Source organism: Podarcis liolepis (assembly GCF_965112155.1).
Source record: "Podarcis liolepis genome assembly, chromosome: 15".
NCBI lineage: Eukaryota > Metazoa > Chordata > Lepidosauria > Squamata > Lacertidae > Podarcis > Podarcis liolepis.
The window spans coordinates 11960139-11983708 of record NC_139566.1 but is presented as its reverse complement, the minus strand read 5'-3'; the positions used below and the strand labels follow the sequence as shown (position 1 = coordinate 11983708).

The following is a 23570-nucleotide window of genomic DNA, read 5'->3' as shown; positions in this document are numbered from 1 at the left end:
ACGCCTTAAAGGAAGAGGACTTTGCCATTAGGAGGTGACGGGAATGGCCAACTTGAGAACGTTGGGAAATGCAAGACAGACGAAAGCATTTCTTTACACAACACTTAATGAAACTATGCAATTTGCTCCCTTAAGAAGTGATGGCCACCAATTTGGATGGCTTTAAAAAGAGGATTAGACACAATCTTGCAGAATCAGGCTGTTGATGGCTCCCAAACACTGTTGCTGTGTTCTGCCACTACCGTTGGAGACAGTATGCCTCTGAGGATCAGTTGCCAGGAATCACAAATGGGGAGAGAGTTGTTGTTGCGCTCGGGGGTCCTGCTTGTGGGTATCCCACCAGCATCTGGTTTGTCTGCTGAGAGAACAGGATGCCGGACTAGATGAGCCACTGGCCTGATCCAGCTGGGTTATTCTGCTATTCTTGAGTATTTGGCTGGGCCCCACTGCTGATGCCAGCCCTGTCCCCACCATGTCAAGTAGCCCCAGGTACCTGCATCTAGTCACTCTTTCTGATTTCCCATAATATCCCCTGCTTAGTATTGGTGCCTTGCAAGATATCTTCAGGAGAAGAAAAAGATAAGGAGCCAAGCCTACACAAATCCATAGTGGAGTCCCTAAGACAGTTGGAGGCTGCCTGGTATGCCTCCTTCCGCCAGGCTGGTGCCAAGCATATTGCTCTGCTTTCCTTTGAATCACATTGACAAGGATGAGGGGGGGGTGTGGCTTGTCATCTGGGTAGCTCAGGGCCTCCATAACACACTGCTCAGGTTTGCGCCCCAGAGAGGTCACTTCGGTGCTACAAATGCAGCAAAAACAATGTGGGAGGCAGCAGTTATAACCTCGGGAGAGATACCGTACGCCTTCATCTGCCCCAGCTGCAACAAAACATGTCTCTCCCATATCGGTCTTTGCAGTCACAGCAGGTGCTGCAGCCTTCTAGCAGTTTGACTTCACTTCTCCATTGGTTCGTTTTGGGAAATTTAAAGGCTGGTCCAACCCATCTGCCTGGAAAGTGGCCTCCATAACCGAGTAAGCTCGGCAAAGTCATTAACAGACAAAAGAGTTGCCTTCTCAAACTTTGGGTGGTTGTGGCACAGCCTGTTCTCCGCACAGTGGTCCATAGACAACAGTCTGCCACACGACCTCATCCCCTTACAGATAGTATGGGTGTATTACGTTCATATAATTTTGAAGTGTGTCCCCTCCGGAATTCCTGAGGCATTGCATACCAAGCCCAAAGCAAGATCTAACAAGGCGATATTGTTGCACTCTCCTCTCCTAGCAGGCCGCAGTCAGCTTGGCCAGTGGCCAAGGGTGTCTGGTTCCCCCACCCCAAAAGTATAGAATGTTCCCGCTCTCATTTACAGCTTGAAAGCTTTTCTTTCCCTAGCGAGGGAAGCTGGGGTCCAGCTTTTCACTGCTTCTTGATGAAACCGCCTTAAAGATACAGATGATATTGCTTCAGGGTCGCATCTGGCCAACTGGCTGCGTCTTGGCCAGCTGAGCTTTGTAACAGGAAGCTGCCTTAGACAGAGTCAGGCCATTGCGCCATGTAGCTCAGTGTAGCTGACAGGCTGTAGGTCTCCCAGGATATGGGGCAGAAATCTTTCTCCACTATCTGGGGGTGCCTGGGACCTTCTGCTTCGGGAAGTGGACACCCTACCGCTGTGCTATGTGCCACCAAGTGAAACTGAAGCGCTGCCTAGGACAGATAACTCAGTCCCAGGGCCCAGCTAGAAAGATCTGGAAAGTTGCATTTGGCCACGGTCTGAGGTTGCTCACCCCTCCTCTTAATACTTTCTCCCAAGCCACTGCTAAATACCAGGGGGGGCAGTATAGCGGTACCCACCAAAAGAGTCACACCAAGACACCGGGTTTATAAATAGCATTAAATAACCTGGCAGAGTTTTTATTATTTCAAAACGAAAAAAATAACCCCAGATCCCCAACAATAGTTATTAAGATCAAACACACTGTTCTATACAAAACGAATATAAAACCCAACCTCATGACCCCTGGGGACTTGCCCCGGGGCCAATTAAGGCTTTTGCTGCTATCCTCCTTGATTTATAATTTAATTAAATTATTAACTATCAGAGTCCCTGTGGTTGAGGGAAAGGGCTATCACTGACAAAACTGGGGAGTTGTTTGTGGGGGGGGGGGATTCCCTCTGGTTCTACAGAGGTTTTAAATATAATTCACCCCCTCCAGGGGGAAATTTAGTGTGTATCAGCCTCGGTATGGGCATAGCTCATGTTGCTCAACTACAACTCCCATCAGCACCAGCAAGCATGGCCAATGGCCAGAGATGATGGGAGTTGCAGTTCAACAGCATCTGGAGGGCCCAATGTTCCCTACCCCTGTTGTAAGGGCTGGTGCTTCTGGCACAGCAATGTGCAGAATGAGTTTCTTGTTCCCTTTTGCTGCCTCTTGGCCCATGTGCTTCTACTCTCTCTCTCAGAGCTGGTGGAGTCCCATTGTTTCCCACCTTCGCCCTCCTTCACTGCTGCAACCACTAACCTCTGCTCTCATTTTAGAAGAATTGAACGTCAGCGTCTAGGGATGATAGCTAACTGACTTTTACTCAGAGTAGCCCCACTGAAATTTGTGGACCTAAGCTAGTCTGAACCATGGATTCCATTGGGTTTGCTCTATGACCTTCTCTCTCCCTGCCACCTCAATGAAATCACCTGCTTTCCCTCACTTTTTTTTTAGGCTGGGAAAAATAATTCCCTTTTAACGGCCTCCTCATGCTAAGCTGCTGCTTATTCCCTTGCCACTCACTCAGTAGTGCCTCCTAGCCCATAATGTTAGGGCTGTCAGCTCCCCTCACAACCTGTGATAATTGGGAACCAGCCCAGACACAACATTATTTTCTGGGCTGAGGGGAGGAAATTCTTCGAGTGGCCTCTTCTGCAGGCCACAACAGTGAGAGGCACAAAGGCCTGGTCCCTTCGCCCCTCCCTCGGCATGATAGAAGAAGGGAGGCCCAACTGAGGTCGCCTACTATGAGGAAAAAGCCCCAGAGCCTGACCACTTTGGGAAGGCTTTCCCCCCAAACTGAGGCCTGTAATTTCTCTGGTGCCTTGTCATTGCCGCAAGAAAAAGGAGAAAGGCACATGCTGCCAAAAAAATAAGAGAGGCTCGCCTGTCCAAAGCCAGAGACAGCTGTAGGGTGGGCCAAAAAAAAGCCCATTTGAGAGCAGAGAGTGGGGGAAGGAGGAGGCGCTAAGAGGCTGAGGTAGACGCCGCTGATTCGAGCACATTTTCTGGCTCCCCCAGAAAAAACGTGTGGTGTAAACTTGCCAAGTTTTGGTGAGGCTGAGGAACATTGCTGCCTCCTTTGTTCTGCTTTAAAAAAAACACAAAAAACCCAGCAGCAACAACAAATATATATATATAAACCCTCCCCACAATTAATACTCTTTATGCATCCAGAGTAGTGAATAAATAAAAAGGATAATAAATACAGTACACGAGCGGACAGGAATAAAAAAACTGAGGGAACAAGCACAATGGAGAATAGGCCTGTTGACGGCCTCGGCTAAGCCAGATGTTGTTTTTGCAGAATTGATGCCTGTTCTCTTCAGTCAGCTCCGTTGCTTCTCCCTGTCGCTCATTCCACCCCATCCCCGAATAAACCACGAAAAAACAGCAAGGGGCTTTTTTTCACCTCCTCCTCCCCACCCTGGATTCCATTTTGGAGCCCGGCTGACCATCGCCCTATAACTTATCAGGGAGGAGGAAACAGCTTGGCTGGACAACCCCACACTTGAGGTCAAGCCTTTTCAGGCATACAAAGGCCTTAAGCCTCTGGGTGCTTTCCCCTTCCCCCCCACAACTTGGTTTGTGTCCTGAGTCTTCAAATGTCCAGGCAGAGCCAAGAAAGAGAGTCCGCAACATGCGGCAGAAGGTCCTGGAAGGTCCCTGAGCCATTAAGCAAACCTAGCACCAGCTTTTGCTGCTTAGGGTCTCTTGTTTGTGAGGTCAGCGGGGAAGGTTTGGTGCAGTCTGGTCATCTTCAGGAAAGCGACATTAAGAAGACGTGCCTTTTGAGCCCCCTCCCCACGCAGACGCCTGCCTCCATTGTGGGTTGCAGGGGCCAGAGCAAGTCAGAAGGCCTGGCCAGGAACCACCTCTCCCCAGAGGTGCGCATGTCTATTTGCGGCCTCGCCGGTTCCTTAGGACCTCCAAGATGCGAGCCTTCTGCTTCAGCCACTGGCTCGACAACCTCTTTGGAGCTTTGGGGACGAAGAAGGTGTACTTGAGGCGCGGGGTCTTCTGGTCGGTCACCACCAAGGCTTGCAAGGTGAGCGGTTCTTGCAGGGGCCCGCGCCCCACGATCGTCTCCATGGCCTTGGTGGCCCCGCTGTAGCGCATGTTCACCCCGCCTGGCAGGTAGACGTCCTGCTCAGAAGGTGCCAGGATGTAGTTGCCGTTGAGGGCGTAAGTGCCGTCCCGCCGGCGGAGAGCCAGGTAGATCCCGTCGCTGGAGGACGATGGGCCGCTGCTCTGGCGGATCAGGATGTTGGTGGCTCCCGCCGGGATGGTGACCACGTCGTTGTAACCGTACCTGGTTGGGCGGAAGGACGAGAAAGATCAGGGATCAGCTGAGATGGAGAGCGGGAAAAGGCCTGCCTCTGAGGGGCAGGGTGGCCAGGTCTCCACAAGACCAGGGCTCATTCACACTTCTGTTTACCTTGCCACTTTCCTCCCTGGGAAAACTTGCATTTTAGCGCTGAATCAGAACAAAGGGCAATCCGGTTTTTCTGCGGATTGCTGTTCTGATTTCGCGCAGAAGAACAAGTTTTCCAGAGGAAAGCGGTGGAAAATTGCTTGGAGCCATGCTTTCTTGGCGTGGGACAAGTGTGGCCGAGCACCCAAATTTTCTGAGTGGTTCTCAGGGAACTTGGGGAATTGTTGATCTGCAAAGGGAATAAGGGGCTCCTGATGACTCTCAGCATACTTGACAGACTACATCTCCCAGGGTTCTATGGGGGATGCCATGACTGTTTAAGGTGCTGTGCTTTAAATGAATTGTGTGAATGTGGCCCTAGGAAGCGGGAATAGGATCCAATCTCTTGGTCCGAGAAAGGCCAGGTCTTAGGGCTCGATGGGATTTAGGGCTGGATGGGATTGGAGTGAGAGGTCCCGCCCTTTCCACATTATTTATTTGTTTCAACACTTTGTATACTGCTTAATCCCAGTCATACAGAAGCAGTGTACCCATCCACATGTTTCCTTGCAAACAGCAGTCCACGGTCTTCTAGGAATCAGGGGCTGTTAAAAATCGGCCAGTTGTTCTGTTGGAATTAATTTATGTGCATTTGTAATTCTGTACTCAATTGCATGCAGGGGAAGCCACTTTATAGCTTTCCCTTCAAAATGCATGAAAGTTCTTACACCTTTTTCTTAGGAATGGGAACAGGATGGTTTTATAATTGGAACAAATCATGTAAGTATGAATATATATGTATTTGTATCCAGTGCTTTTTTTCTTTTAAAAATGTTTATGGGTACTCTCATTTTGACTCAAGGAAATAACCATTTTATAGTTCAAATCAGGAAAAATCAATACAGTAAATGGACAATAGTACAAAGATTCACAAAATGTTTAGGGCTTTGCATACCCCTGCATCCCCCCAGAAAAAAGCACTTTGTATCCAACTAAGTAGGATTACTCTTGGATACAACCTGAAATTCATAAATGCAAGAACTATTCATCATTTATATCTGGGCTCTTGAATTAGGGTTTCTATGGATACTTTTGGCATAGGCCTATGTTTAACTGTTGAAGTAATGACACCAGCAAGGTCTCAACTATCTGTAAAAAAATGCTTGGGGTTGGGAAGGAGGGAAACACATTGTGCATTCCCAATGTCTTAGTGCCACACAAAGCAGCACCTGCAAAAAAAATGTGACTCACTGAGGGTTGGTGAAAGAACCATAGATCTTGGTGCATCCAGAGTTGTCCCCTCCGCACGCCATGCATTTGTCAAACTTCTTCTTCGAGCCGATGACACGATCGCAGCCAGCGTGGACGCAGCGCCCCTGGACGCAGACTGAGGTGGAGTCAGGGGAGCAGGGTGTTCCATCAGCCACCTAGAACCAAGCAAGAGTCAGTTTGCTGCCCCAAGGGCTTATGGGAAAATCACTTTCCTCTTCGGTCCTCTACTTCCTTCCCCACAACACCTTCCAGATTCCCCATCTCTCGCCTACACACTCTCAGATAGCTGTCCATTGCTTTGCATTTTGTTTCTGAAAGCTTGTTCTGTGTAAAGTGTAAAATAACCTCAGGGTCTCCTGAAGGATGGGAGGCTCACGTTGCCATGGTAACACTTACCTTCGGTTCCAGGACATAGTAGTAGCCCAAGGCATGGGATTGGCAGGTCAACTTGCACTGGTCACGCTCAGCCACACCGCTGTAGCGGGGCACCCAGTCCATGGGGGCAGGGTAGTCCTTAAACATGTCCGTGCGGTGATTGTAGACAGCACACTGCTGTTCCCGGTAGGTCAGAGCTGGAGGGGGATTAACACACAGGGATTAAGACCTGCAACTAGGGCTGGGTGACAAGAATAAAACGGCCCCAGGTGCATTTTGGGTGTGAAATCGGCATCAACATTCATGTTAAGCCTGTTGACGATTGCTTCCGTCTCACGTTTTCTCTTCCATATTAAACAATTAAGCAAGAGCCCTGTGCGCCACTTGGAATAATGAACCCAGTTAGCATACAGGAACATAGGAAGCGGCCTTATGTGGAGTCAGAGAATTGGTTCCTCTTGCTCACTATTGCCTGCACTTGCTGGCAGTTGGCTAGCTATGGTTTCAGCCAGTAAGAAACACAAGTGAGGAAGCACCAGGGCAGGCCGTGGCAATCAGGTCCACCTAAGAAACGCCGTTTGAAAGTGGCAGAAACGATCTTACCGTTCCCATCAGGGCAATTCTGGACGTTGCAGGAGCGGTACTGGGTGCGTTTCCCTTCGCAGTACTTGCCACCATTGCGTGGGACAGGCTTGTTGCACTCGCGGGTGGAGTACTGCACTCCCCCTCCGCAGCTGCGGGAGCAATCCCCCCACGGGCCCCAACGTCCCCAGCCGCCGTGGGTGGGAATCTGCAAAAAAGGAGAAAAGGGAAGAGAGAGTGAAAAAGTGCTTTGTGTGAGACAATTGATACGTCATACAGTGTTTTCAAATGTACAAAGCACTTCACAATCTTTATGGTGGGGACAGGTGAATCTGTCAGTATCTGTTTCTCCTTTTTCTAAACTTAAGTTCAGTTCCTACATTTCCACATCAGTTTACGTGCTTTGTGTGCGCCTCTTGTGTTCTTGGGTTTCCAAGGCTTGTATCTAGTGTAGTGCCAAGCAATTTGATCCACTAGCGTAAGAATTGGTGCTTGTGCAGCAGATCTTCTCCCCTCCTTCCCCTGTGCACCCCTTAAATCTGTCCTGATGCTCCCCTCAGGAGCAGATTTGGGAGGGCATGGTGTCCATTCAGGGGAGGAGAAGAGGGAAAGCACCATTAGGCAAGCACAATTCCCTGTGCTAACAGAACAAGTGCATTCAATACCGTACAAATGCGTCCTTCCCAGCTCAAAAAGTGAGCGCTATGTCCTTTATGTCTACCCTGGGAATGCAGAGACACCACTGGCGGGCCTACTCACATTGTACGCCTTCAAGTCGACTTTGCTTATGCACTGGCCGCTCATGCAACTCTTGCCTTCACCGCAAGGTGTCCCATCGGCCCAGGGGAAGTATTTCGTCTGGCACATGTATTGCCCGTTGATCTGCCCCGTGCACCACAGTGAGGAACAAGGGGGACGCATGCTGGGGCAGTGGCGTGAGTCAGGCCCAAAGCTCAGCTGGCACTGCTGGTCCACGTCGTAATCACTGCCGGGGAAGGCAGCTGGGAGGTGCAGGGGTTCACGTGGTTTGTCTAAGAGGCAGCGACCTGCAAGGAAAGGGATGAGGAAGGGGGAACCAGAAGATTGGTTAATTCAAGGCCTAGGAATGGGCAGATCTGTCAGTTTTGAGTGTACAGTTCTGTAAAGCATGTTCCCTATTAAAAATGCATTTTGGTATGGCTTATTCACCATTACTGCTTATGCATTTTACATTCCTTTGCACATCACTTGGCCGGACAACAGCATTACGTTTAGAGATGTGTGAATTTCAAAAAATGGCTGCTTTCCGTCTTTGCATTGTTTTGGTTCTCCTTTCAATGCAAACTGAATTGAATTGCTCCCCCTTCTCCCTAGGTGCTTAAGTTGTCACATGAGGCCAGGATGGTGAGGAAGGAAGCTCGATCACCGGGGCTGAAAAGATCCAACTGAACAGTCAAGGAATGCGCAGATCGGAAGTCAAAGTCCTACCGTGGTCATTGTCTAGGAAGTCAGTGATGAAGCGGGCACTGCATGGGGACCACATCTCTTCAGGGTCCACGGGGGACATGATGGAGGCCATCATGTGCCGTGAGTTTGAGTGGCGGTTCAGCTCTCTGCAGTGCTTGTCATCATCATGGAGCATGTTGAAGACATGGCCTATACAAGGGGGAAAGGAAAGTGGGAGAGAGAGAGAGAGAGAGAGAGAGAGAGAGAATTCAGCTCCAGCTCCCCATATACTTCTGAAGCTGCAGAATATTTTGCGTTAATTACTCGGCCATTCAAGAACAGAATCTGCTATCTAATGAGAAGCGTAGGCTCCCAAGATTAGTTATTATTTATTGTTTGCCCTTCCTCCCAAACAAGCCCAGGGAACCAAACACACCGAACGATAAATAACGATAAATAACGATTCAGAGGCATACTGCATCCGAGAGTCGAGGCAGAGCATAGCCCTGATGGTTAATAGTCATTGATACATTATCCTTCATGAAACTCATATTGCTGACTAGACAAGCCTAGGCTTGCACTCCACACCTCTGTCTTTTTTGGGAATAGACCACCTGGCTTTTCAGCAGGGGTGGATCCATGGGAATGCCCCCCAGGAGTGGCTGGTTGAGTGCAAGGTGCCAGTCCCCACTTACCAAGCTCATGCGCTGCAGTGAAAGCAGACTGGAGCCCGTCATCCTCCACGATGGAGCAGCTGCGTTCTGGGTCACACACAGTGCCCACGTCCGCCATGCCCAGAGTGCCACAGCTAGAGCGCCCGCAGAGATCCTGCCAGGGAAAGACAAATGCATGTTGTCAAGGCCACCAATGCACAGTGTGGTAGAAACAGCCATTGAAGGAGCCTCCAAGGTGGCACTGCCATGTGGGATGGCACCCTCTGCAGGACTCAGTAGGCAAAGTCTACAGTATCTTTCTGGAGGAGAAGGCACCCACTGGCTGCCAAATCAGCTCTTCTTGCAAGTCAGTAGGGGGAGAGATGGTCAGACACTTGTGTTTAGACCAAGCTAGAACTGATAGAATCATAGAGCTGTAGGGCTGGAAGGTTCTAGTTAGCTATGATTCCCTGCAACACAGGAATCATAGCTAAAAAATTCCTGATGGAAGGCCATCCAGCATCTCTTTCAAAACCTCCAGTGAACAAGAGTTCGTAGGTAAAGTAAAGGGACCCCTGACCGTTAGGTCCAGTTGCGGACGACTCTGGGGTTGCAGCGCTCATCTCGCTTTATTGGCCGAGGGAGCCAGCATACAGCTGCCGGGTCATGTGGCCAGCATGACTAAGCCGCTTCTGGCGAACCAGAGCAGCGCACAGAAACGCTGTTTACCTTCCCGCCGGAGTGGTACCTTTTTATCTACTTGCACTTTGATGTGCTTTCGAACTGCTAGGTTGGCAGGAGCTGGGACTGAGCAACGGGAGCTCACCCCGTCGCAGGGATTCGAACCGCCGACCTTCTGATCAGCAAGCCCTAGGCTCTGTGGTTTAGACCACAGCGCCACCTGGAGGTAGTAGCTTTTTAAAATGTTTCTCCCCACCCCCTTCTTCTAATTTTCTTTTTGTTGGCATCTATCATCTATCATCTATCTATCTATCTATCTATCTATCTATCTATCTATCTATCTATCTATCTATCTATCATCTATCTATCTATCATCTATCTATCTATCTATCATCTATCTATCTATATATCATCTATCATCATCTATCCTTTTGTGAGCTTCATGGCTGAATAGGGAATTTGAACCCAGAACCTCCTGGTCCTAGTCTTATCTACCCTCCAGCTCTCAACTAGCTACTTATTGCAAATACCCCTTAAGCCTCTGGGGGCTCTCTTTCACCCAAAGGAAACCAAACCTGAATTTTGCTGCAATCCCTGGAACTTTTCACAGGTTAGGAAAGTAAGGAGCCTATCGCTAAATGCCAGTGTGACCAATTTGCAGAATTTATGCAGAATTTGGCCACTTTCCTTGGTGCAGAATTTTAGTTGTGCGAGTTCTCTGCGCAGCATATAGGGGGATACCTGGCAGCAGTTCACTTACCTCCCTAGTGAAGAGAATGGCTGTATCGAAATGCTCAGGATCCTCGTCACTCTCCTTATTGAGGCCTTTCTGCCATGTGCAGAAATTCCGCAGTGTCTCGGCAGCGTTGGACGACACCCGCAACCCGTCCTCGGATTGTCCAATCACAACCAGCCTGGTCACGACCAAGTTGACTGGATTCTTCAGGCTGGGGTGTCGGAAGAACTTGGCAGCCGCTGCCATGATGGTGAGGAGGTAGCGCTTGAGGCCTGCACCGTGGAAATGCGCCATCTCTTCATCAGCCACCACCAGAGTCTCCACATAGCGTGGGATGGAAGCAAACCGCTGCAGGGAACAGAAGGGATGAAGAGAGGTGAGTTGGAAAGAGGGCGAGTGAACCTCATTCTGCCCCACATACACCATGGGGGAGCAAGCTTTGCCCTAAGTGCCTAGGCAGGGACAGAACACTGGGTGGGGATACATGAAATGACAGATCCATCAATTTAATTAATGTTATCTGCTATATATTTTGAGAAGCTGTTTGTTGTCTATCCATTTGGACACCTCTTATGATACCACAAAAAGTTTTTGCGTGGCAGTTCCTGAAATTGAAGAGCAGGTATTTGTCTTACCTTTGGAGACATTTGGATGCCATTTTGAATCAAGATGGCAGACCGTTCCGTTCAAAACTGCACTGATTTTAAGCACTGATTTCAAGACTGCGCTGGTTTTTCTGTTTCTTAGAATTCCTGAGCAGCGTCAGGTACAAGTCTGCTAGCCAGTTATATTTGAAGAAGGATTGTAGTTCAATGGCAGAGCACCTGCTTTGAATGCGGGAACTTCCCCGCTGTTTCATGTTAGAAGTACACTACAGAAAACCTAATTTTCTGCCTTTCCTCCAGAGTGGCTGCATTTCCTCCAGAGTAATCATCCAGGGGCCACATACCAGGGCTGGGTGCAGGCAGATGCAGAGGTGTGAAGCAATGGATCTGACTGTTATCTTTGTATGGTAGGTTCCATTCCAGCCATGCAAAATGCAGGAACATAGGAAGCTGTCTTATACTGAGCCAGACCATTTGTCCATCTATCTCGGTATTGTCTACACTGATTGGCAGTTGCTCTCCAGGGTCCTGTACCTGGAGATGCTGGGGATTGAACCAGTGACCTTCTGCAAGCAAAGCAGTCGTTCTACCACTAAGCTATTTCACTTCCCCAAGGGCTTCTACACACAGAGAGAGATTTCTCCATCTTCCTTCCAGCCAAGCAAGAAGTATTATCACAGTTCAAGGACACATTCAGCCAGGCAAAAGCACCAGAGGATATGGTTTGTGAGATGGGCTGTGGCCTGTGGAGAGACGCAAGGGCCACATTTGCCCCCTGGTATTAGATTCCCCAACCCTGCCACAGAAAGTGATGGGAAAGACTCTTCTCTGCCTGAGATTCTTGAGAGCTGCTGCCAGTCAGAGTGGAAAATACTGAGCTATACTAGGCTGCTTCCTAGATTCCTGTTAATAATAGCCAAGGCAGGGAACACTTTAAAAAAACAACCTTTTAAAATCAAATAGATTTTATTGAAACGATTGCATGCAAAGGATGTGTGGCAAGTAAAATATCTGACACCAAAAAGGATTTAGGGCTTGGGGAATTTGAAACTAAGCAGTTTTGGTGGGGAAACAGTTCTTTAGCTGGAGATGGTCAGGGAGCTTAGATGACAAGGCCCAACAGTTTTGACAGATGGATTAATCAACCCCGGGCTTCTGTTGATTAATCTGTCAGGCCCCATTTGAGCAAATAAACAACATATGTGCCTGAATGCCTTGGTGTCTGCAGCCAGGCAGTGTGGAAGAAGATGAGTAGCGGAGAGCTTGTGGGGTAGCTTTCTTGACTGGCTGCTGGACAAAATTCCTGAGGGAGGGAAGGAGGGAGACTTTGAGGGCCGTCTCTGCTGTTGGCTCAGAGCCTCAAGCCTCGACTCCTTCGGTGCAGCAGGAGACCAGGCACCAGTGCCTGCCTTCCGCTAAGTAGGAGGCGAGGTCTCTTGGGGCCTGTGCGGTGCTGAGACATCCCCGCCACCGTGTGAGGTCAGAGCTTGCCACGGCTTCGCTGCATTACATGCGTCACGAAGACACAGAGGTGAAGGGTTAGGGTGACAAAATACGAACCGGGTTGATGTCAGATTTGATGGGGACAGACTTTCACTGGTGCTCAAAAGCTTGCACTGGTTGCTCTTACTCTGTCAGGGCCAGGTTCAAGGTTCTGGTATTCATGGCCAAGGCTTAATTGGCGACAACTTGAGCCAAGAATACCTGATCTCTTATATCCCTGCCCAGTCATAGAGGTCTTTGGGGTAGTCACTTTCAGAGCCCCCCCCTTCTCTCAGAGGCACAGTGTTACACACCACCCCAATTTCCAAGAGTGGTGTGAGATTCCAGGGGTTCCAGGCGCTTACCCAGGGTTATTGCTTCCTCTGGGAAGATTGAGGCACAGTGGAGGCGAGTGCTTTTAAGAAATATATTACTTATAATATAAATGGCTCGTATCCATTAGGAGCTGTGTGTTCAATATTGAGGACCCAGTTTTATGGAACCCCCTTACAGCTGAGGCCAGGCTTTTATTCTAGCAGGCAATTTCAAAGGAATTCTGATTTTATAGCTTTTACTCGTTTTTATTGTGTCACGGTTCTGGAACAAATGCTTAGAGACTATTGTAGTTAAGTGGTCTGTAAATGATTGAAATAAATAATAAAACACCACCTCTGCTTCATGGAGGGGGTTGTTGAAAACTCAGGACTTGCTTGTGGGCTTCCCAGAGTGGCATCTGGTTGGCCACTTTGAGAACAGGATGGCAAATAGATGGGCCTCTGGCCTGATCCAGCAGAGCTTTTCTTATGCTCTCTGCCACAATCTTTTTGAGATCTGAAAGCTCTCTCTCTCTCTCTCGCTCCTAAACTTTAAACTTATGCTTGCTTACTCAGCGGTACAGAGGAAGAGCAATTCTGCACATGCCTAGAGGAGCTCTCCTCTTGCTTCAAGGGCTGGTGTGTATCATCCACTGTTCAAATCATGGGGTGATGGGAGGTGGGGTGGCTCTCACTGAAATCCACAACCTTCCACCCTGACAATCCCAATGGGTCACCAGCCATCGCTATATATTACCCCCAGGACTAGAGGCGGGACCAAAGCAGGAGAGGGCCAGTGGGGTCGGCTTCCTCCTTTTTAGTCTCATTGTTGGCTTTGCAGAACTCAACAGGGAAGAGGATGGGTTCAAAACTAGAGTCACTTGGCTCTGCCTGCCGCTGGCTGTGGCGCCACCTGCTGTTAGCCTCCTTCTCTTCTGCCCTGCTGGTCCCAATGGGCACCAGCCACTGCCAGGAGCCTCTCCCTTTCTGTTTGAAAGCAAACTTTCTTACAAGCATCCTGAACACCCAACAGTTGCTAGGCAGATTTCCATTCTGACAGTAGAGATGTGTTCAGGTTGGTTGCTGGCATTGAATGAGCTTAAGGTGGTGTGCAAAGGTAGAGCCTCAATCAGACTTAAGGGGCCAACTGTGCATCTCAAGAGGAAAACCACCCCCACCCCACCCCCCAAAAAGAAGATGATGTAGATTTGCACAAAAAAATGCACACGATAAATTATGCGCATAGCTGCCAGCATGGGTTCTTGGTGACCATTGGGAATAGCAGGGCAGAAGGCAAGGAGGCCAACAGTAGGTGGCGCCATAGCCAATCCCAGGGAGAGCCACTATGTCCAGCTAGGGCTGGGAGAAACCTTGGAGAGCCACTGGTAGCTGCTAAGCTAAATGGACCCGTCCACTGACTTGGCATGAGGCAACTTCCTGCGTTCTTATGACAGGAGCCTTCACTGTCCTCCTTTGCATTCAGCCTCCCTTCCTCTAACCACTGGCCTGCTTTCCCAAGACATCTTGGCAGCTGTTCCAAGATGGCACCCAGACCAGGGAGGCCATGGCTTGCATCTGCATGGAGCTGCTTTCTCTCCCCAGCCTCCCCGATGGCTTTCTACAGCTTTGCCAAGACTTTTCTTGTCTCTTTCCCAACCCCAACCGATGACACCTCACAGCCAGGGCAAAGAGCAGTCAGAGGAGGGGAGGGTTGTGGTGGGTGATGGGTGCAAGTGTGGAATCGCTGCCTGGGGGCTGGGCGTTCCCTGCTTCACTCTGTTCCATTATTATCTCTCAGACTTGGCCCCAAGGAAGAATCTGAAGGATGCAGACACTGCATCCAGACCCCCCACCGCCTGCCTGCCACTGAGTGGGAGTGACAGAGATATCATAATTAACATGCCTTTAGAAAATGTGACCCAAACAAAATGAAAACATGAAAAAGAAGACTTATTTCTTAACAATGGGCTTGGGCAGAAACAGCGTGCTAGGTGCAGTATGGGTAGGGATGGGCCAATCTGTCAATTTCAACGTCTCTCAGTGTCTCGTTTTTCCAACTTTACATACATTTGGCTTTCTGCATTTTCACATCAGTTTGCATATTTCTTTTGGTGGTGACTGGGGAGGGAAGTCCTCACGAAAATTCATCAACACTTTAGTGCAAATCTCCCCTAATGTTCATATCTCTGTATGCAGTTTTGCCTAGTATCTATGGTTCTTACTAATGACACTTTGCTATGCCTGTGAACCTGCCAGGAATCAATATCTTTGATGGATTCACCAAGCCAGTGCTGTTGACAATGACAGCCTTCCCTAACACCCTGTAGATGCTTTTGGACTACAGCTCCCATCATGCCTGAGCAATGGCCATGTTGGCTGGGGCTGATGGGAGTTGGTGTCCAGTGACATTTGAAAGGCATGAGGTCGAGGAAGGTTAAGGAAACAGGAACAATTCATAACTTGTCTGGCAAGACCAAGTGCCATTGGCTCAAGAGTCCCTGTACACAACCAGTGCCAGGGATCAACCCCATTGGGCATTTACTGTGGCCCCACATCCCAAAAGGGGCCCTACGTTTGATACCCCAGAGCCTCCTGGCTCTGCTCCTCCTCCTCGCCATTGCCATCTGTTCACTTGCTTTCTCCAAGCTTGTCAGGAGAAGCAGCAACAGCAGTAACCACCTCTCTTGGGTCCAACTAAGGGGGCATTCAGACATGGAGTTTATTGCGGTAGTTTGCCTGGCTACAATGCAGGCGCTTCTGTTCTGGTTCCCAAAGTTCCTTTTCCACCGCAGTGCCTGTTGCCTTATGGAACAGTGGCTTTCATATTGACATCTCATCATGCCATACTAAATTTCATTCACACCAGTGGGCGTGGTGTGACCTGACCTATCATTGGACATGTCGCCAGCCTTTAGGCGCATGCGTGCCTCTGTTCCCCCATGATTCGCCAATGGAAATGACAGAAACAAACTGTATGCCAGAATACCGCCCCAAATTCACGTGAGTGGCGGTGGCATGAAAGTACAAAAACTGCGGAAAGTGCAAAAGCCCCACAATTTCCTGGGTTAACTGGGTTGCAATTGACACGGAAGTGAGCATCAAACCTCTGTTAGATACCTGATACTGCTACAGGCTCCCAGGAAAATGGGGACATAGTGGGTAGTTGAGAACATTCCCACCGGGAACCTCCAAAGAACCTTTTGGGTGGGGAGAAGGGCTGTACCAAAATGGATGTAGAGGGACCCAGGTTCAATCGTGATGTCCTTCAGGTCAGGCTGTTCATATCCCATGCCTGAAACCCCGGAGAGCTACCACCAGCCTTTGTGGACAACGCTGAACTAGATGGACAAGTGGTCTGAGCCTGTATCATGCAGTTTCCTTTAAGAGCAAGACAGAAATGCAAAAACAAGGATTCAAAAGCCGGCCCCGAGCGCAATGTGGAACGAAATGGCATGTGCAAAGTATTCCCGGTAAGTGTTTTTGGCAGCCGCATCCCTCCATCCCAGCGTGCTCATGCTCTTACCTTTGCTCTCCTGGGAGATGCTTCGTCCTTGGGCAATGGTTTGCCTGCTGGGGCTGTCATGCTCTCTGGCGCCTGGGACCCGACACCGCACATTGGCCCATCCGCTTTCTCTGGCATCTTCTTCCTCACCACGTGGGCTCCGGCTCCTCCTGCCGTGTTCGGGGCTCCCCCTTCCAGGGGCTGCACGTGGTACTCGGTGCCACGGTACTGAAGCACCCCCAGCAGCGATGCCCCGTCGTAGTTGACTGCCGCAATCGATTCCGGGTCAGAGTTCACCGTGCCAGTGAAGTAGGTCCCTTGCTCGGCCAAGGTATCCACTGCTTGTCCCGACCTGCCCAAATACTGGACCGTCAAGCCCTCTGCGACGAAGCTGGGGTCTTTCTCTAAATTTAGGACCAGTTCTTCACCGAACACGCGAAAGCGGTAGGAGAGCCGCTCATCCGAGCTGCCGCTGCTACCCAGGCCGTTGTCTAGCATGTCACCCTCATCCCAACCCGCAGGATGGAATGTGCCATTGAGTCTCTCGGGGAAAATTATTTCTTCTTGATACTGGCCGAAACGGGCCCGTTCGTCCACAGCGAGGACCAGGTGGCAGCAGGTGATAAGCCAAAGAAGAAACATTTGGAACTTTTTTTTTTTTTTTGCTAAAAGCAACCTTGCGGGGAGAAAGGGCAGAGCTTGGTGATCTTTGAGGGAGAAGATTCTTTTAAGGAAAAAGAGGAGCCCCTAAGATTAGCAAAAATAAAAACAAACACAAATCAACAACTCGGCTGATGCACACAAAGGATGTGAGCAGTCAATGGAGGCAATTGAGGTCGCTCCTTCTGTCCTATCTGTGGCTCACAGCACCTAAGCAAGGAGCATCATCCACTCTCCTTTGGGTTTTGAAATCCACCTCCAGACACCAACTCACTCACCCCAGCATGAAGTCTCTCACTGCCTATTTAAATTTCTTAAAAATGGACCATCAAGAAGTCCCTTTTCCAGAATTGTGGGGTTTCTCTTTCTCTCTCTCTCTCTTTTTCCCCACCTCAATGCCAAGTCTTTTTGAGCTGTCTTCTTTTCAGCACACACACTCTTCTTTAAAACAAAAAAACCCGGCAGCGATCTGGAAGCCTGTGCAACAGGATGGAGCTGAGGTTTTCCTTTCCTTTTGTTCCAAATTTTTAAAGAAATACAAATATATAAATATACCTCTCTCTTCAAAAAGGGGGCTTCCTTCCTTCTGAATAAAGGAGCTTGAATGAAAAGCCGGTGGAAGAGGGGGGGGAAAGAAAAAGAAACCACAAGAAATCGATGTCAATTCCAGTTGGCGTTTTCTCTTTTCTTCGCGTCTGTCTAAGAATCCTTGGGAACTTTTTGAGTTTGAAAGAGCGCAAGAGAGAGAAAATGTGTGTATGTGATGTATATATTTATATGTGTGTATTAATCTCTCCTCCTTTATTAAATTGCGCTATAGTTGCTCGTTCAAGCATCCAGCTCCTTTTAACAGCTGTTTTTGGCTTCTGCTGATTGGCTGAAGCAAGGTAATTTTTTTTATAGCCTTCCTTGGCCCCCCCTCCAATTTTGCTGAAGTACAAAAGACGCAAGCAGGCAGTTGTTTGATGAGATCATAAATTACAGCAGTTTGTATGTGGGTTCTTTTTTCTTTTTTCTCTTCCGTCCAAAGTAAAGGGGGGGGGAGTGGGTTGCAGAGGGAAATGATGGTTCATCCATTGGCTAGAAGCCAATTTAAGGGTGGGAATTGCAGTTGTGACTCAACAGATTGCCAATTTCTGACACAGCTTTTTTCTTCATCTTTAAACACAGTGTCCGGACCTTCTCTTTTGTAGATTCCCTTTTGCTATCTCTGGCTGTGTGCAGGATATTATTATTATTATTATTATTATTATTATTATTATTATTATTACTACAGATGTTGCTACAGTGAGTGAAAGCATGCTGGCTGTTTCAGAGTTGACATCACCCAAAACCCACACCTACTTTTAAGTGGAGGGTGGGAGACTTCCCTGTTCCAATTGCTACTAGTCCACATGGTTTGAACCTTGAACACTTTTTAAATTGTGGGAAATGGTATCATAGAAACTTCAGATCCCTTTTAAGGTACTTTCTTCAGGGCCCCCATCCCCAACTATTGGATATGACTGGCTGGGGCTGATGGGAGCTGGAGTTCAACAACATCTGGAGGGCCACACATTCCTCAACACCTGTCCTAATCCTAGAAACACTTACCTGGAAGTAAGTTCCATTGAGCTGTATGGGACTCATTTCCAAGTCAGTTCTCAAGCAAATGGCGCAATCTCTGGCTGGCAAAATAAATTTACAAGGAAGCAGGAGGAGGTTACAGCACATACCAAAAGTTAAGAAATGGATAGATAAAATCTGGGAAGAGCTTTGATGTCAAAACTGGTGTATTTTAGAAGGACAACAGCAACAGCCAAATATCTTGAGGAAAAACTGGTCCATCCATTGAGTAAAGTAATAGTTTAACATTCCCAATCAAAAGCTGTTTTTATATTATATTGAATAACATTGGATGTCTATAACAATAATAATCTACTAAGTATCAGCTACATACATGCACATGAAAGAGGCCAAGTTTAGGACAATGGAAGACAGAGATGCATTACGTGTATATTTCTATATACTTATGTGTACATATAAAATAGACAATATATATTACATGTGTGTCTATTTAAATATGTGCATACACACTCATAGCAGCAAAGTATAATGTATATATAATAATTATATAAAAAGCAATGTATATAAAATTATAAACACAGTTATTTTCTAGGCATTAGAAAGAACCAAAACAGGAAATAAACATTGCTGTTTGTGATCTTGGTGAAGTAGAAAGCAATTAGGTTTGCATCCAAATTTGTTTGTGCAGTAAGTTTTCTCCCTTCTTCCTGTCTATCTGTTCTACATTGGGGAATACTGATGAATAAAAATCAAAAAGAGGGGGGAATATTTTACCAATACATTGGCAGGCAATGTATTTTACCAATACATTGGTAGTAGCGCATCAACAAGATCAATGTAAACAGCCATTAATCTGGATTAACTCTTACCGCAGCCTTCCACAAATCATTATAGGAAGTGTACTTCACATCAAGACTTGAGAAGTTGCTCCTTGCCCTTTGATAGGAAATCAGTTTCCATTCCACAAATTTTATTCCACTGGGAGTAAAAACAGGGGCAGCTGGTCCATTGGGGCAAATAGGGCCCTGCCCTACCAACCTCAGTCTGCCCTCAGACAGCCATCTCCATTTAGTTTGATGTTTTATTGTGCTTTCATATTTGTTGGAAGATGCCCAGGGTGGCTGGCGGAGTATTATTATTATTATTATTATTATTATTATTATTATTATTATTACCATCATCATCACCACCAATCAAGGGGTGGGTTTGCTTGTGATTGGCTCTCTAGCTGAGCCTGTGATTCCCTGGTTCTGGCTCCACCTATTGTTGATTGCTGCCCTACTAGTCCCAATGGCCACAAGCCACCATACATCAGCAATAATCATAAAATTGTAGAGCTGGTCCAACCCCCTGCAATGCTGGCATCTTTTGCCCAACATGGGGCTTGAACCCATAACCCTGAGATTAAGAGTCTCATACTCTGCCTCTACCAGCTGAGCTATCTACACTGAATAAGTAACACTTTGCCCCCATTCATGATATCCCAAGTCATTTGAGGCAGCACTTCCCTCTGCCCAACGGTAGAGCCAGGCCTGGCCAAGACCCCATCTGAGTAATCCCCATAGCAAAATGACAGGCCTCTGAGTTGGCCTCTGGGACAGTCAGCTTTGCATTTGTTCATGACTTCCCAGATGATTTTGCTATTTGTGATGATGGTGGTGATGGTGTCTTTGTACAAGATAAGTCTCTCACTCTTGAGGGAGTCAGACAAGGGCTGCCATTTTACGGCAGCCTCCCTTCCCAGACCAAGAGAGTTCTTCTGAGAACATGTTGTCCAGCTTTCCCACAGTCCCTTGGGCCTCCTTTGGGAAAACCAGGAGAGAGGCCAAGCAGAGCAAGACGTAGCAGGGGTTAAGGCCTTGGAAAACTCAGCGCTTTTGAAAGAAGGGGGAAATCGGGCTTAGTTCCAGAGAGAGAAATCTTTCTCGTGGCTTGGCAGCCGAGCACTACAATTATACTTTCCTTAGCCTGTGGCGGTGATCTCGATCTCTTTCTCTTTCTGTTTTTCTATCTATCCTTCCTTCCTTCCTTCCATAGAAGAAGGAGCTCTTTCTTCTATTGATTATGAATTTTAATGCGGTTTTTAAAAATTATATATAGACACCAGCCACATTTGCACCATACATTTAAAGCACTATGATACCACTTTAAGCGGTCATGGCTTCCCTCAAAGAATTCTGGGAGCTGAAGTTTGTGAAGGGTGCTGAGAATTAGGAGACTTTCTTCCCCTCTCAGAGCTACAGTTCCCAGAGTTCCCTTAGAAGACAGATGAATTGTTAAACCACTCTGAGAATTATAGTGCATATCAAAAGAAATTGCTGGATATATGACTTTAAAAAAAAGCAAACTAATTCAGAAACGTGAAGATCTGAGCTTCAAACTAGAAAGATGAGAAATGGAAAGAAAGGAAAACTGACAGATTTGTCGATCCCTACAGAGCACTTCTAACCATGTTATCAGCCATGGCTTCTCCCAACTAATCCTGGGAACTGTAGTTTGTTTTAGGGTGCTAGGAATTGTAGCTCTGTGAGGGGTTTCTCCTAACAACGCTCAGCAGCACTCCTAGCAAACTACAATGGGGGGAAAGCCTTGGCTGTTAAAGTGGCGTTAATGGGTGGTGCTTGAAATGCAGTGTAGGTGTGATCTTTTCAAAAAAGAACAACTGACTTCTTGCGGTTTGGAAAGTAATAGGGGATGACTAAATGGACAACCTATATACACCCAGCAAGCAGATCAAAATGCATGCAGGACAAACGCTCATTGTCATATAACCAGCCCTGCAAACAAATCAGAACTAACGCAGCTCAGTATAGATCGTACACAGTCTAATGCTGGTGTTCTGCAAACTTGGGCCCCCAGAAGTCATTTGACTATGACTCCCATCACCCCTGACCCATTGGCTAAAGTGGCTACAGATGATGAGAGTTGTAGTCCAATAAAAATAGGGGGACTCAGGGTTGAAGAACATTGGTCTAACCTCCACGTAAGCTTTCTGCAAGTCAGTCAGCACTGAACGTTCACTAAACAGGTCATCTGCAAGGACCCACGGTTTCAAAAATAAGTAGAATGGATTCTTTGTTGTATTTTTAAAAAAAAACAAACAAACCAAGGGACCTACTTGGTATCTTGTCACAGTCTATACAATGTTATGACCACAATGAACAAATTATATCTGATTCTCTCGCTCGCTCGCTTTTCCTCCCTCCCCTCTCTTATTTTTCTTTGTCCTCCTCTAACCCCATCTCTCAGCCTCTCTCTCTCTCTCTCTCTCTCTCTCTCTCTCTCTCTCTCTCTCTCTCTTGGATTCAGGTTTCCTTGGATCGACTCCCCTCCAGCTCCGCCAAAGTAGCAGGGGGAGATCCCTCTGGCTCACCAGGCCCTCTGCTGAAATCTAAGCGACCCCTTTATGAAAAAATTCAGTTACTAAACAAACAAAAAAAAGCTGATTTAAAAAAAACACCAATTATTTACCCCCGCCTCCTATAGCTGCATTGTACATTCATCCCCCCTCCTTTAACTGCCCGCCTCTTGTCTTTCTTTCCAACCTCCTAGCATTATTTTCCTTCTTTCACCACGTTTATTCACCCTCTCTGTAGGTCTTGAATTTATGTTAGTGTGGTTTGTTCCATCTCTCCCCACTCCCCCTTTTCACATCTGTTCCACCCCCTCCAACACACACACACACACACACACACCGCCCCGTGTGCAGAAGCCTTTTGCGGCCAAAAATATACTCTCATCTTTTCCTTGTCTCTCCCAGTCCCTTCTTACACCCCCTCTCCTCCGCCCGCCTCCAAGCTCTGCAGCACTGAGCTGCAGGAGATGAAAAGGTCTGCAGCTCCAACCTGGAAATGGCCACAACTATTGTAGGTCAGGAGCAAACCCCCCCCCCCCAAAACCCGGGGGGATTTTTTAGCTACCCTGGCAAACCCATCACCGGTGGCAAAGCAAACACAAATCCTCGCCCATTCTTAGTTCTTTCAAAGTGGCGACAAGACTGCCCTCATCCTCTGGTTCATTTTCTTGGCGGCCTGCCATCTCTACCACCTTGGCATCATGGAAATGGTAGAACTTAAACTGTACAAAGCAAGTTTGGGAAGGCTGCGGTTTCTTTCTCTGAATATCCCTCCCGCCTGCCTCTTCCTGAATCAAACGTTCCATCTCCTGATATCACGGTCCCAGCCCTTCTTCACACGGGGGCCAAATATCAAGGTGAGGAAACTAGGTCAGGTATTTTAAATTGCCTCCATTCATTACAGCTTTTCAAAAGGTATATGGGAAGCCATTTGCTGTGCTCCTCAGAGCTGGCCTGAGGGGTGGACAAGTGGCTGGGCTTTGTATTCCTCTGACTGTCATTTGTATTGACTGTTTTTAATTTCTGAATTTTAAATTATTGTAACCTGCCCTGGGACCCTGCGGGTAGAGGGTAGGTAGTAATGATAGTGCTTCAGCAAGGAAGAACTACATACAGTGGTACCTCAGGTTACATACGCTTATGCTTCAGGTTACATACGCTTCAGGTTACAGACTCCGCTAACCCAGAAATAGTACCTCGGGTTAAGAACTTTGCTTCAGGATGAGAACAGAAATTGTGCCGCGGCGGCAGCAGGAGGCCCCATTAGATAAAGCAGTGCTTCAGGTTAAGAACAGTTTCAGGTTAAGAATGGACCTCTGGAACGAATTAAGTACTTAACCCAAGGTACCACTGTACATTGAATATAATGCATTGGATAAGTTTTCCATTACTGCAAGCCCACAATTTATGGACATTTAAGTTGTGCGCATTTAGATTTATGTGCTTGGCAAAATAAATAAATAATAAAAAAGCAGGCAGGTGTCCAGGAAAAAAAAGGACTTTGGCAAGGCCACTTGCCATCAAACCCCATATGGTTTGACAATACACGACTTTGGCCTTAGGTGTGATTCCCGGAACATAATCCTCGCGTAAATTGCTGGTTTACGGGACATAGCTTGCGTTAGGCACTTGCCATTTTTGGAGATTTTCCAGCAGGTGTAGGGACTACAAACATATGTGCGCT

The 23570-nt window shown here is 47.7% G+C and overlaps 1 protein-coding gene across 3 annotated transcripts; it reads right to left on the bottom strand.

The window, feature by feature from the left end:
- Window positions 1–1878: 1878 nt before the first annotated feature.
- ADAMTS4 (ADAM metallopeptidase with thrombospondin type 1 motif 4) lies at window positions 1879–19117 on the bottom strand. Of its 3 annotated transcripts, none has more exons than XM_083477527.1 (11): window positions 18559–19116; window positions 17521–18179; window positions 16327–17052; window positions 10427–10750; window positions 9028–9160; window positions 8375–8542; window positions 7667–7953; window positions 6929–7115; window positions 6347–6522; window positions 5930–6105; window positions 1879–4576 (listed from the first exon to the last, which is right to left on the bottom strand). In XM_083477527.1, the coding sequence occupies exons 3-11, from the start codon at window positions 16945–16947 to the stop codon at window positions 4162–4164; spliced, it is 2487 nt and encodes an 828-aa protein (XP_083333653.1). In that variant the 5' UTR covers window positions 16948–17052; window positions 17521–18179; window positions 18559–19116; the 3' UTR covers window positions 1879–4161. The 3 variants fall into 3 exon arrangements, with proteins under 3 accessions (XP_083333653.1, XP_083333654.1, XP_083333652.1); XM_083477528.1 differs by having other exon boundaries at window positions 16327–16981; XM_083477526.1 differs by lacking the exon at window positions 17521–18179 and having other exon boundaries at window positions 16327–16981; window positions 18559–19117.
- Between the last annotated feature and the right edge of the window lie 4453 nt (window positions 19118–23570).

What these genes read in the sequence shown, in the direction of transcription:
- ADAMTS4 (XM_083477526.1), bottom strand. An exon ending in ACTATGTCCTGGAACCGAAG is followed by an intron (nt 6,106 to 6,346) that starts GTAAGTGTTACC and finishes GCTTGGTTCTAG; the next exon opens with GTGGCTGATGGAACACCCTG. An exon ending in GGTTCTTTCACCAACCCTCA is followed by an intron (nt 4,577 to 5,929) that starts GTGAGTCACATT and finishes CCGCCCAACCAG; the next exon opens with GTACGGTTACAACGACGTGG.